At 42.9% G+C, this 14,501-nt stretch overlaps 1 protein-coding gene across 1 annotated transcript; it reads right to left on the reverse strand.

Annotated features, from left to right (window-relative positions):
• Window positions 1-1,276: 1,276 nt before the first annotated feature.
• Window positions 1,277-12,732, reverse strand: LOC122549663 (eomesodermin homolog). The gene is made up of 6 exons (XM_043689489.1): window positions 11,946-12,732; window positions 8,598-8,752; window positions 6,204-6,325; window positions 5,945-6,103; window positions 5,790-5,851; window positions 1,277-5,686 (listed from the first exon to the last, which is right to left on the reverse strand). The coding sequence occupies exons 1-6, from the start codon at window positions 12,713-12,715 to the stop codon at window positions 4,957-4,959; spliced, it is 1,998 nt and encodes a 665-aa protein (XP_043545424.1). The 5' UTR covers window positions 12,716-12,732; the 3' UTR covers window positions 1,277-4,956.
• Between the last annotated feature and the right edge of the window lie 1,769 nt (window positions 12,733-14,501).

Genomic DNA, 14,501 nt, shown 5'->3' on the forward strand with positions numbered 1-14,501 from the left:
ATGGGAATGTTAGTGGTGAGGAAAGATTGCATTGGCAGAGTTGTCTTCTTTGAAACAAATGAAGGAATATTTATTTTAAGTAAATTATGAGGGGCCAGAAAGAGTGAATGAAATGGAGTTACTTCACTTAGCTTTAGCTTAATGACCAGGAGGCACCAATTTTAAGGAACTAAAAGGATTGAATGGGGAGTTGGAGATATATTTTCCACCCAGAAGGTAGTGAAGATTTGGAAATCATTAAATGAAAGGATGATGGAGGCAGAAACCCTTATGGCAATTTAAAACAAAAACACTTGGCTATGACAGACCAAGAGTTGAAAGTGAGTTTGGGCAGAATAGCTTTCTAGCATAGGGCAAGATGGACCGAATTATCTCTTTTTGTGTCGTAAATCTTCCATGTTTCTACTCAATCTTTTACGCGTTGGCAAGACATTAACTACTTGAGAGCGATCTTTCGGTTAAAAATTGTGCAAATGCTAATTTCCGCTAATTCTTGAGGATTGAATTACTTTGGAAGCAATGCCACACCATATTCATCCTGTCAACAAAGGAAACAAAATATCGGCTGAAGTTTATTCTTTCTCTATTTCGTTTTGTTTGAATTCGTAACTGAATTGTTTTGAAACAAAGTTAGCTGAAAGAGAACATGGGCCCAAAGCGGAGCTGACCCAAAACATAATTGTAGCTTCCTGTAAACAGATCCATTTTAGTAAGACATAGTCCTCGCATAAAATACAATTAGAACTGAATTTAAATGCACAGAAATTGTGTTATTTACGGAATGTGTCCGCTCGGTTGTTGCTAGGTCCATCTAAATTCTTTCTTAATTGAGTGAAATGTTAATCTTTCTGTTTTTACCAGATTGTAATTTGGCCACAGTGCCCAGTCTCGACAGCCTGATCACGGGAAGACAGATATTTAATTTAATATTCAGAACCAGTTCTTAAAATGTTTTACTTTCGAGTTAATGAGATGGTTCCGTTTACAATTAAGTGTCTGACACCCGCGTTTCAGAAAATCGCTTCTAATTCGCGGGTGTTAATTGAAATTAGTTTAAAAAGTAACTCGGTGTTAAAAGCAACAACTTTTTGACCCAGTAAGTGAGAACACTAGGAGCCGAAACGGACTCTGCCTTTAGAAAATATTTGGTAGGTTTTCAAATATACAGTTAGAATTGTTCCCAGTCTATAAACCATTCTGTCTGTCTGCAATTGTACGAGGGACAGAGGACGTATCAATATTCTTATTAGAAGTAGATGTCAGAAGACATGCCTGGTTAAATCAAATATAATTTATTGTTAAAAGTTAATCCTTTTAACTGGGCTGTTACAGATAATGCGGCCATTCACAGAGTTTGACAGCAAACAGCACTTTTCTGGGTCCATATCATCTACACACAAGCCGAATATGCAAGATAATCTTTATTAGACAAATATTAAGTTTCATTTTCTTTTTATTTGTTCGAATGTCGTCTGATTTCTCAGAACTGACTGATTCATAAATGTCACCAGGTTGGTGAGGTGTTACATTTCGGAATCACTGCTTTCTGGCAGGGGAGATTGAACCAAATAACATTCCACGCCTTGGAAACCCGCTCGTTTCAGAATCTGTCTGATACAACCAAACCGGTGCGGAGCACCCAGCCGCCGTCATTTTAATGTTAGGTAACCTGCTTCCGTTCATACAAAGCTGCCGAATCCCTTCAGAAATGAGGTCGACATGCACTCCTTCATTTCTATCTTTCAAAAGTTTCAAATCCGCATTCTCAGTGTGAATGTCTCGTCCTGTTGGTTTTCCCACTTGTGGGTGACACTCCAAGGGGGGGGGGGGGGGGGGGGGGAGAGAAAGGCTCCCAAAACACATACAGAAATAAGGTTAAAATCCAAACAAAACTACAGGCCGAAATGTTTGGTATTCCCGCATCGATTTTTCATGCTGCGCGGCACAAAGTGGGATTACCCGTTTACTTTGAGAGGTAATTCTGCCACTGAGCGATTGGATAGTTTGCTCGAAATATCTTCAATTAGTTTTCAATTTTTTTTGCGTCTGATGGTCGGCAAATACGGATTTGACCTTAGTTTATACTGGCTGCATCGTTCGGGTATTTTAGATGTCAGGACTGACAACAAAATAAAACATGGAAATGCTGCCGATGTAGGGAATTTGAAATTCAAACGTAAGACGTTTGAAATAGTCGGCAGATGGGCCACTGTGTTTCCGATGGGACAGGGACTAAAGGTGAACCAGAGAAGTGATCTTATTTTCCTGTCAATACACACGCTGCCTGAGTTGCCTGTTGATGTGGGAACCCAGAGGATCCCTAAGTGAACAGAGGACAAACACTGTTTACTTTAGATGCCACACACATTCCGTCAATTTAAAGTATTTCTTGTCCTCTAATTGTTAAATACTGCAAAAGGGGATGAATAGTCGTTGTGCCCGATGTATTGCAGATGATGTGCTACATTGGACTGTACTCACTTTATTTAACGCCACACCAGTAAAAAGGGTCAAATCGGATCAAGGCGTGAACATGCCAATATCTAAATGAAGGGCTCATGCCCGAAACGTCGATTTTCCTGCTTCTTGGATGCTGCCTGACCTGCTGTGCTTTTCCAGTATCACACCCTCGACGCTAAGTGTGGCGCTAAGTTTGCGAAATGTTCACCCCGATTTTGTACCTTTCCAAGATTTTCACTTGAATTCAACGGGAGCACACACCAAATTATAGGAAGGGACGAGACTGCAAAGTGGACAATAGTAGATTATAAGGTGGTTGCACTACACTGAATCGATTGGCAATTGTCTTGCATCAGCCTGGATGGAAGCGGTGTGCCACACTTCCCGGGGAAGGTGAGACCCCAACCCCTACAGAATGAATACCACTGAATTGATATGGAGGCGCGCCCTTTATTCTGAGCGCTCCTTCCGAGCCGCCACAAGGTGGCGCTTGCAGACACCCCTCCCCCTGCGTTTATATAGCATTTTTAATAAGCGCCATCAAGCTCCCAACACCCATCCCCAAAATAAGTTGACAGGCGCTGTCTAAATTCACAAGAAGCCAAAACAGAAGTTGCTGGAGAAGTTCAACAGGTCTGGCAGAATCTATGCAGAGAAATCAGAGTTAACGTTTCAGGTTCAGTGACCCTTCCTCTGAACAAGAACCTAGTTTGGAAATTTTGTGCCAACCACACAATATCGCTGCACACAGGAATAAGGGAAAACTGATACCAGCCTCCACTTCCCGCGAGCATTTTATTTTGCTTTTAAGGCTTCTTCCATTGTTCGTGTGGTTTTGCAGTTTCGGAACGCAGTTCAGAGGCATTTGATTTAACTGTTTTTGAAGGACGTAAACCAAACAAAAATAATCAAAGAGTGCGACCCGGGTACAAGGCAGGACCAAAATAAACAGAAATTTTCCACAACTGCAAGAATGACGATTAAAGTGTAACTGCGTTGAAGGTGAGATTGCAAAGCGACAGAGATTTCGCACTGGTCAAACCGGATGGAGAGAGCATATACGAACGCGCATTTCATTCACCAAAGGAACGCAGCAGCTAAATGCTTTCGACGATGTGTCGATTAAAACACACACACACACACACACAAAAGTCGTCAGTCTCCCCGACCGGCCCTGCATGAGCTATGATTTAAACGTGTTGTCAATTGTGAAACATTTGCACCATTTCCAGTCAATGAGATTATGCTTTCCTGATTGCTGTCTTCTTTGTTGGAATTAAGCCTTCCTCAGAAAACAGGGCGGTTTTACACAACATTTTTATGCGGAATTTCCCCCCGATGATTGTTCCAACAATCAAAAATATTACAGAAACATTTCGTTATTTCTTGTTGTCTGCTCTTTCTACTTAGAATGCATAATTTGGAAATAATCAGCGAGATAACCATTTCTCAAGAAGCCAGTAAAGGGATTTCATTACCGCTGCATTTTAACCAATTCTTGAAAATCTAGTACTTTTATTTTGCAAATAAACCACATACCGACGCCATCTTTTAATTAAGCCCTGATTTGTTTGTTTTTAAACTCGTAGCAAATAACATTCCAAGATCATTTCAGACTGATGTAAAATGATCTACGTTCAGCAGGTACATAACAGGGTAATTGCACGCACAAAAATAAATGTTTGTCCAAGGCAAAAAAGTCTGAATTTGCCGAGGCGCATTTATGCTGAAACTTTTAAGCACATCGTGTTACTTGAAGAATGATTTGAATTATGTGTGAGATTTTAATGTCCACAATTACAGTCAAGTGACCACCACAAGCCTGATAAATTTGTAACTAAGGTGCCAACAGGTCTCTCACTATTCTATTTCTGTTATGTGAATGAGGATGGGAAATGGTCAGAATTATAAGTGCATTAGCTGTGCATTTATCAAGCCTTTAGTTGCCTTCTCACAGTATCCCTTGGAAAGCTGAAATTTTGCAGTCTGAACCAATCTTATTTTATTGCTTTTGAAAAAATGTAATGCTTGAAAATGCTGTTTTTGCTTCATCTGTACATATTAATGGAATTGGAAAGGACTGGGTTTTATTCATTGAACTAACACTGTCATTTTCTTTTACACCATACTGCACCCATTCTACAGTAGACTATAAAGAACAGGAACTGTACATATTTGTATTGTCAAATAAATAAAACCACATACAGTAAACGTCAATCTGGTATTTAAGCCCCACCCACCAAGAAATTCCTCCTAAAGTTAATACTATATATTATGGGACATCACATTAGACCAGGCTTAGCTAGAATTTCTCCATCTTATCGCTTACAGCATCAGATAGCTTTGGCACCTTCTTAAAAATTTGATTGCACTATTACACTGTACAAGGTCAGTTCTTAAGGTGGAAGGAAGCTTCAGTCTTTTTGGCACTCCTAAGACCATTTCGACATTTGGTGAATGGATTGGATATATACAAACAAACATCTCGGGAATACCTTAAGGGCTGGTGTAGAAAGTATAGTAGCCCATCGCTTTTGCACCATCCTTGTTATACTCTTTCGAAGTAATTGTCTCACATTTAATTGTTGGTGAACTTTCACTGCTTGAGTTGCCAGCTGAAACCCTTCTTCTTTTGCAGGCATTTTCATAGAGTCCAGAGTCTGAGTCCATGGATTTAATGGATGGTGGGGTTTCAATCCAAGGTGAGTTGGCTTCTTCCCTTGCCTTGTCCTCGGAGGACAATACTTGATCTTCAGGGAAAGCTGGTGGACTCGTTCTGGAGGACCATGTTAGCCCAGAGGTTATCTTTCTCTGGTATTGGGAACTCCTGGAGCCCCAACCAAATGTTGGGTCAGGATAATAGCTCAGAGAATGAGCTGACTGAATGGGTAAAGGCTTGAGACCATAGGGCAGCAAGGCATTGGCAGCATAATCTGCATCGTAAGAGGTAAAGTCCAACCTATTGGTGCCAGGCTGTTGCACGGAGGTGACAAACCACCTCTGGGGAGGATTGCTGGACTCCTCGGTTTGTTGTGGGGACAGGATGCCACTTGTTTGGGGCACTGCACGTTCACCATTGTAGAACCGGGCTGATGGTATGCTGTTGGCAAACTGATCCTGGAAGAAGGGTTGCATGGCATAACGTGCCCCAGGCACTATCTGATGGGACCGGGGTGAATCCGTGGGAGATGGGGTCAATCTGTCATTTTCTGGAGTAGTGAACATACTGAAGAATTAAAAAGGAAATTAGAACCTTGACCATGATATCTTGATATTTAAAGAACAAATGTATCTGAATCAAATTTATTAAATTAAAAGCATAAACTTACGAATCATAGTTGTCTCTGAAACCTTTGGCAAAAGGATTGTGATCTATCTTGAGCTGGGTAATCTAATGAAAGACAAAATAAAAGTTTTAAAACCTACCAGTTGCCAACTGTTACATTTGCTTTAACAATTCAAATCTACAATAAACAATCCTTACATCAGTGTTCTGGTAGGCAGTGACAGCAATGAACTGTGATTCGGGGAAAGTAAACGTTTGTGTTTTTGAAGACTCAGATATGTCCTCCACACCATCCTCATTCACCTCCACTATATGAAGGCGTGGTTGGTATTTGTGCAAGGACTGCAATACAACCATCTGTAAAAATGAAAGACACACAACTGTGAAGACACTCACCACAAAAGATTACTCTCAGACAAACACATCAGAGATATGCATTACCTGTTCACTGGCTCACCTGAGTGCTGTTGTTGGTTGCGCCCTTATTGTTAGTCAGTTTAAGTTTCCCAAAGGAAATCTCTTGTCTCATCCAGTGAGCTCCAGTGTTTGGAGACTCAGGGTGGACATAAGATCTGTTACCTGAAGAATAAAGTTAAAGATGATATTGTGAGTAACAAGTTAGGAACAGTGGAATATCTTAAGTTTCCTTTCTGAATTTTTTAAAAGAATACTAATATCAGTTTCAAAATTGACTACAAATGAGTAGCTTTTTCTAGTGAAATTAGCAGAAAATTGGGTCTTTAAAATACTGCATTTCAGTTTGAACTGTATATGTCTGCAAGGTATGACATGTGGCTACTGCAACCAGTTCACATTAATCAAAAAACATTTACACGAAAGCAAAATTCTGTGGATCACGCAAATTTGAAAAAAAGAAACCAGAAAATGCAGGAAATTAAAAGCCAGTCTACATCCATGAAGACATAAAGTGTTAAAATTTCAAGTCTGTAAATCTTCGTCATAATTTGTTAGAAGACATACATTTATCCTACTCTATCTCAACAGCCTTGCAGCCTGACATTCCAAATTAATCCTTTGACATTCAATCAGCCACAATCTTAAGGAGTCAATTTTCTCTGATCTGAACATTAAAACTCAATGTATTTCTACATAATGTGTAAAATTCCACTGATAACTTATGCCACAAATGAGGAAGAAGCTCCAAATTTTAAAGGTGCAGCACTTGAATTGCATTCCAGGAAATCAGTGTTTGCTTTGACACCAAGTTGTTTGTGCAGAATTGCACATTTTAAAATTAGGGACAACCACCATTTTGAATACGATGCCAGTTGGGCAGGGGCAGATTGGTTTTGACTTTACATTGGAGAGAAGCTTTGTTCAAGGTCTTGAAATAAATCAGTGTTATTGATTAGATTTTACTAAAGTACAGATTAAGTATTAGTTGTGCAAATTTAAAAGCTGCATTGGTCCAATTAATTTGATTTAAAGTCAGACAGATTGCATATTTCTGAAACTGTATTTGCAGAATAAAGCCGTAGGCTATCTAGGAACATGATAACCTGGTGAACAACTAGTGAGTTTGAATCCTCATGATTTAACTGCAAATTTTGCTAACTAACTGGATTATTAACACCATCTTTGTGATTGTTAGCTTGGCTCCTCGACATCATGATCAAATACCAAACAATCCTAGGACAAAGATATCCTGTAGTCCCGATCCATTAAACAGAGATATTGACATGAGGTGGTTTCACGGGAGATGAAAATAAAATTTATATTTGTGTATTTAACTAACAGAACATGAAAAACAGTCGATAACTAATTCTGAACATTCAGAACAAGTCATGTCAGACTCAAAACATTTGTCTGTTTCTCTCCCCACAGATGCTGCCAGACCTATTGAGGTTCTTCAGCATTTTCTATGCTTGTTATTAAAAAAATAGTGCATCAACCAAAAGAAAATTTTTAAGTACAGACTGAAAAGGTCACAGGCAATTTCCATATGAGGGGACGATGTCTCAAATTCTCAGATCAGTACAAGTCTTTTTTGTCCCCATCAACTTTAAACATAAGCACAAACAGTGGGCCATCTACATTAAAATTTGTTTAGCAATTGGCCCTAAAAGGACTCTGGGACATTTTAATATGTAAAAGGCACTATATAAGTGCAAGTTGCTTTAAAAGACAAGAAAAAGGGTCAGGAGTGAAGAGTGGCTGGAGAATGTGTGCAACAACACAGGAGCTATGGAGCGAATGACAGCATTCTGTGCTAAAAATTCTCACTTCATTATGAACGACACTCTTGACCCAGGCAGAAGCAACATTCCGTCATACACAATCGATTAAGAAGAGTAAGATTATAAAATTTTTATTCAAAACATCTTGACAACTCAAGCATGGCAGGTCAACCAGCTGGACGTCAATTGTTTCCCGCCTGTAAAATGATGAGTTATTCCAACGTTTTCTGTTCTTCCCAATGCACACGTAGTGTGGGTGGTGGGGGCGTGCAGTATGTGAGTTCCATGCAGGTATCAAAATATAACCGCAAGTACCGCGGTACTGGAGATCTGAAATCATTGGATTTCTAAAATATAATGGACTACACCAACAGCTGCGCGGATAAAACGGGGCTAATCGGAGGATTGCCGAGAAGGCAATGTTTGCCCAGCGATTTAATTTCAGTAATGCCTAACAGTGGACAATTTACTAAATAAATCAACATTTGGGAGAATTACGTCCCGAAATCCTGATGAAGTGTGACTTTATGCCCCTTTGACAGGCATCATGTCACGCCATTACACAGAGGATCCGTGACAGAATTACAAACAGATCTACAATGTACAAAGTCCGCACAAACGAGATGCTGCACAATCCGCGCGCTCACACACACCTTGAATGTTGTTGTCCGCTTTTCCGCAAGTCACCCATTTTCCACCTTGAAATCGCCAGTGATTGGGATCGGACAACACAACTTCCACAAACACATTGTAATGAGCGGTTGGGTTGAGAGCAGAAATATTGAAACTCAGGAAGGGGAACATACGCCTGGGAGAAGCAAAAACGAATAACTAAACGATACAACACCCCAAATGCATAAAAATAAACGACAGAAACCCGAACAATACCAGAAAATCTTCAAGAACTCAGCCAGTCTGGCAACTATAAAGAAAACGCATATCTGAAAGCTTCCCTCTGTTTCTCTCCCCACAGGTGCTGGTTGTCTGCTGAGTGCTTCCAACATTGTCTGTTCGCATTCACACCATTGCAATCATTTGCTTTGGCTGTGGCGAGAAATAAGTTTTCCCCTGTCATCGGCATTGAGGAGCGGTAAACATTCACCAACCTGTGCAGACTCAGGTCAGAGGGGGAAGAGTAACAGTCTTCGGCCATAGTCTAATTTTAATGATAATTTGCAGGATATGATTCCCGATCTAACAGACGCAAGCAACAACTGCGTTGAACTTTCACCATTTACCCTCCCTCAAATGTTTTATGAAGCGTGAATGACTTTTGAACATGCGGGAGGAGGTATAGTCCCAAAACAATGCCCCTCGAGTTTTGGACTCTGTGACCTCACTAGAGCTGAAAACTGAGTTTCTAAATGACAGCAGCACGCTGCTTGGTGCAGAGACTTTGAGCTGAGCTGTTGTTAACGGCCTTAAATGATAGGACCATTATCAAATCTGGTCCTGTACTGCTCGTGTTCATGAACCTGGGAGCACCGAACCTCTCCGTTCCAATATCTCCAAAATTCATTGCATGGAGCGGTTAGTTATTCAATACAAGGACTCCAAATTAAACTCCACTCCGCACTGACAACTCTACATAAATAACATTGTGTTTCCAGGCTGAAATGTTACAATCTGCGAGTCGGGAGTATTTCACAAACTGTAGCAAGGCATTGCCTGACGTTTCTTGCTCACTCGTGACACCTTAACATCTAATCATTTCTTGGGGGCAACCGAATTGGTATTGGAAATACGAAATTAGAGACGAGGTTGATTTTATGCATGTACACATAAACAGTACAGACCAATTATTATTGAAATGAGAAAATTGGGTTTAATTATTACCTACTGATCCGGATTGTATTCTCCCACAAGGCGTAAAGAAATATAGAAATATCACTCATCCCGAATAAATAAATCAAACATTTCGTCTAATTCAACAAAAAAAATGGGGTAGCGATTTCAACCAGTCCATCCATAAGACATAATCGGGCTACATCAATTCTTCTGGTACAGGATATCGGCCCCAATTTATGGAAGTACTATATTGTAGCATTTAAACAGGCCCTCTTTTCCCACACAAAACTGTGGTCTCATTCGCAATGGCGAAAAGATGTCAGCTCCAACACCCAGCTGATGTGTGGAGAAGCATTGGGGCTGGCTGTGATGGAATCCACTGATTCCGAATTGGCTGCTGTGAAAAGTGACCACATTATTTCATAAAACATTCTGGACCAGATGCCCAGGTACAGGCCGTGGCAGGAAACTTGGGCCAGTCTATCATGAACAACCGATTAAGTATGAGTGATGGGCTTCATTCAAACGCTACAAAGTGGAACAGCTGAGAACAACGACAGGATTGGAGTCAGTGTAATAACACCGAGGAAATCAGCACCGACATTAACAAAACGTGATTTCATTTTCTTCTCTACACGAATGAAACCAAAACTGAATCCAGACTTTTGTGTTTTGTTTGGGTGAGAGTGTGGCCTTCGAAGTTACAATACCATGCCCAGTTAAATGGGGCATGAAACTTCTACAGGCAATTAGAGAGGATGGGAAATGGGAAACAATACGGGTATTTCATGGGTGAGAGATTGTAAACACCTCTCTGAAAGCCAGCCCATGTAAAGGTCTTCGACCTGCAACAGAAACTGACTTCTCTCTCCACAAAGGCTGCCTGTTCTGTCGAATATTTCCAACATTTTCTCTTCCTTCAGCTTCCCAACACCCGCCTTTGAAAGCACGGACGCCACTCTGAACCTGGTAAACAGACCTGCCGAATCTGAGAGTAAATGTCCCTCCTTCGGGTGACCTTGTGGAAGGTAATTGGAGTGGACAACGTGAGTAACTCTGCAATTACCCCTGATCGCTCGGATTGCCAGAGCGTAAAAAGGCGAGTGCAGCCTCTCGTTACATATTAGTTTCAACCTTCAAACCTAAAATCAGGTGAAAATGCCACTATAAATTGCATATTTCACCCAGCACCACATAGCAGTCAATCACCGGGGAGCTCCCTACCTTTAACTCGCCAGTTTGGAAACTGGAAATATATAATTGATTCTGGGTCTGAGTGTAAATTCTCCCGCAATTCAGAATTCTTCCATTCCTTTACACAGTAAAGGAGGTGGCCGATATCTCAATGCCTTTATAATAAATGCGTTGGAGAATTGATTAACTACACTAATCGGGATTCCGATAGAGAGACTTAATTTCTTTTAAAGGTATCAACTTTCTATTTCTCTGCAAACCGAAAGTCTGGCGCTAGTGTCCCGGTTCCGTCATTCGCCAACCTTTTAAGCTTTACACAATCCTCAATAACGGAATACATCTGTGCTACTCAGGATCTGACACAAGTCGCTTAGGCTCGGGAATGACTCTGGAGTCACATCTTAAGAAAAAAAGATGCCATTTCCAGAGAGAACAAGCCAGGCTGGAAGCTCGGGAATGGTCACCAACCCCAAATCTGCACAGTTACAGTCGTTCCGCCGTTATCCATCATCAAGAATACTCTCTCCAGGATGTAGCAGATCCTGAGGGAGTTAGAACCTAAGCTCGACAGTGGCCTGGCGCAGTTCCTTCAGTGGCTGAGAGGTTGTATCGCGGACCCAGGACACTGAGCCAGGTGTGTCGTTCAACACAGGTAAACCCCCCAGCCCCACGTTACACAGCAACACTCCCGAATCTGCAAGGCTTTTCTCGATCGGAAACACAACAAAATCTAAACATCAGACCGTCCCCAATTCTATCAGATGTGGATGTCATCTCTGATGCTAGTTAGGGTTGGCACACATCTCAAACAACTTGTTTAACACGGTTACCAGAGAGAGCTCAAACTCAGCCCGGGCCATCAGGTGATCCTAATGCAAAAGTCTTAAGGTTGTCAGGCAAGTATTAATTTTTTTAAAAACCGCTCTCAGGACTGACTGACAATTCAGAACTCAAGAGGAATCCCAGGACCCCAGAAAAGTGAAGCAAGGTGCGGGGGTTACTGTGGATTTCCGCCTTACCTGCCCTGTTTGGTGATGATCATCTCGGTCTGGTGCCGGTGAAACTTCAGCCAAAGTGCCCGATTGCAGAGGTAGACCTGCGCCCGGGTGGGGTGCGGGATGCTGGGGCTGTACTGCGGATAGAGCGGGCCGCCCTGGTAGCCGTGTCCATACTGGGAGCGCCCTGAGCCGGGGTACGCTGGATAAGCCGAGGGGCCGAGCGCCGGGGCACCGGCCGCGGTTAGAATGGGATTGTAGGCGCCGTTGCTCAGCACGGAGTGAGGGCTCAGGTAGCGGCTGGCCCCGTTCACCGGGAACGCTGGTGAGGGGTGTTGCCCGGGGTAAGGCAGCAAGGAGCCGGGGTTAGGAGCTCCCTGCTGCTGGGGCTGCTGCTGGGGCTGCTGCTGGTGGCCGGGACTCAGGTTCTGCGGGGCCACGGGAGACAGGAAATACCGTTCGGGCCCCAGACTGTCCAGGCTGTAGCGAACTTCGGCCAAGTCTTCCTCGGCCGGCCCAGACGGCGAGCCCTTGGCGCGGTCTCCGGCCGCCGGCGCCCCTACTTTGGCCGGGCTGAAGCTGTGGCTCTGGTTGTCCGTCAGCATCCCGGAGCCGGCAGCGAACTTCTTGTGGATGGCGCCGGTGGTGTCCTGCAGACTGTCCGCCCGCTCGCTCTCCGCGAATTCGAGCTGCGAGGACGCCGGGCTCTGACTTTCCGGGGACGAGGACAAGCTGTAGAAAGGTTTGGGCAGGCTGGCGCTGGAAGTGAAGCATCGTTCTGCTAACTGCATCATTCCGAGTCCAAAAACACACACACACACAGAAACCACAAGCCGGCAGCTAGTCCTTCACTGGGGCTAAAGTCAGCTTCTTGCAGCGTGCTCCCTCTGCCCCTCCCTCCGCCCCTCCTCCTCCAGCAATCCCATCACAAACACAAACCCCTCACCCCTCTGCTCCCCCCGTCCCATTGGGTACCAGAACGCAGAGGTGGGACCAGAGGGTGGAGTCAGGTTCCCGGGGTGGGAGTGAAGGGATTGGTAACAAACAAATAGCAAACTTGGTCTCTCTCTCTCTTTCTGTCTGCCTCTCCAAAACACCTTCTATCGATCCATTTTACACTCACACACTCTCCCCGCCCCAAGTATTTAATGATTTCAGGAAATGGAAGGGTTACTATGTTGAAAAATCCATTCGAGCTTTTCCCCATCTGACCATTTCCCCGTAACCGGCAGAAACCAGTGCAATTTAAAAGAAAACAAAAAAATCTGAAAGCAACATTAATGCGGGCGCTGGAGAATCTGAAAGAGACAGAAAATGCTGGAAATACTCAGCATGTCTGGCAGCATCAGTTGAGAGAGAGAGACAGGGTCAATGTTACAAGTCTGTGACCTCTCAGCAAAACTGTAAATCTACCCCTCTGAGAGGTTACGAGTGCCTTTTATAATTCTCCTTCTGAGTGGGCAGCGACTTGATTTGATAAACTCTGGTGTGGGAGTGCAGTCCGTATCGGCTGGGGCACAGTCCCGATCTCGAAGATCGCTGCAGTTTTATCGTTGATGTATTTTCGCATGCCGCCGGGAGGTTAACTTGATGCATAAGCACGATTTTGTTTGGCACAGTTACGTCTTTCTATAAAGGTGGCAGACTTTATTTTTCACGTTGTATATTCGAGGCAGACAATCCCAGCGCTTTGCATACTGAATTCCAAACCCGTCGGTCACAAACAACCAAATAGAATACACGTGTCATAACAAGAAAGCGTCCCTTCTTCTCCAGCACTTCCATGTAACTGTATTGGTCTCAAACCATTTAACTGAGTCAGAACAGAGGTATCCCTGTTCACAGAAATGCAACCGAATTGTAACTCCCTCACAAAAATACATGTTTATATATTACCGTTAACTGGATGAACTTTTTCTTGTAAGTCAGATGACAATTTGGTGTGTGGTTTCTGGAGGATTTCATAGACGTTTTGGGTTGTATTCGCGACCCGAAAACGTGTCGGAAACTTCACACCTGCGGTTCCTCTCGTTCTCCCCCAACTACAGTATTTGCTTTAGTTACTCTTGCAAACCGATCTCGCCCTCCCCTTTTCATGCAAGGTAAATACTTAATGATTTGGGCTCTTGCATTTCACTGCATTTTGTGATATCTTATCAGATCCAACGAAACTTTTCAGGTAAAGGCAATTTCTCTCCTGACATGGCTTTCTAGTCCCGGGGCTGTCACTAACTTCCTGCTTAATTAACCTCACTACTTTGTCATAGAAGATTATATGTCCATATTAACCCCTATCCATACGAAACTACTGCCAAATATGATTCCCACAATGGGACATTGTTTCTAAACAAACCCCTCGACGCCCCGTTATTTTTTCTTTTAAACCAGCCCTGGCATCGAACAGATGAGATTTTGTTTTCTCTCTCTCTCAGGAGTAAATCACGATTTTTGCATTCCGCGTGGTTTCGGACAGTTTTTGTCTTAACTTTCAGACCGTGAGACACTTAGAAACAAATAGACAGGGATGTGAACCCGAAGTTACTGCTCCGAATGCATTTGTTGCAATTGTCCCAGAGAGAA

Source organism: Chiloscyllium plagiosum, chromosome 5 (assembly GCF_004010195.1).
Source record: "Chiloscyllium plagiosum isolate BGI_BamShark_2017 chromosome 5, ASM401019v2, whole genome shotgun sequence".
Taxonomy (NCBI): domain Eukaryota; kingdom Metazoa; phylum Chordata; class Chondrichthyes; order Orectolobiformes; family Hemiscylliidae; genus Chiloscyllium; species Chiloscyllium plagiosum.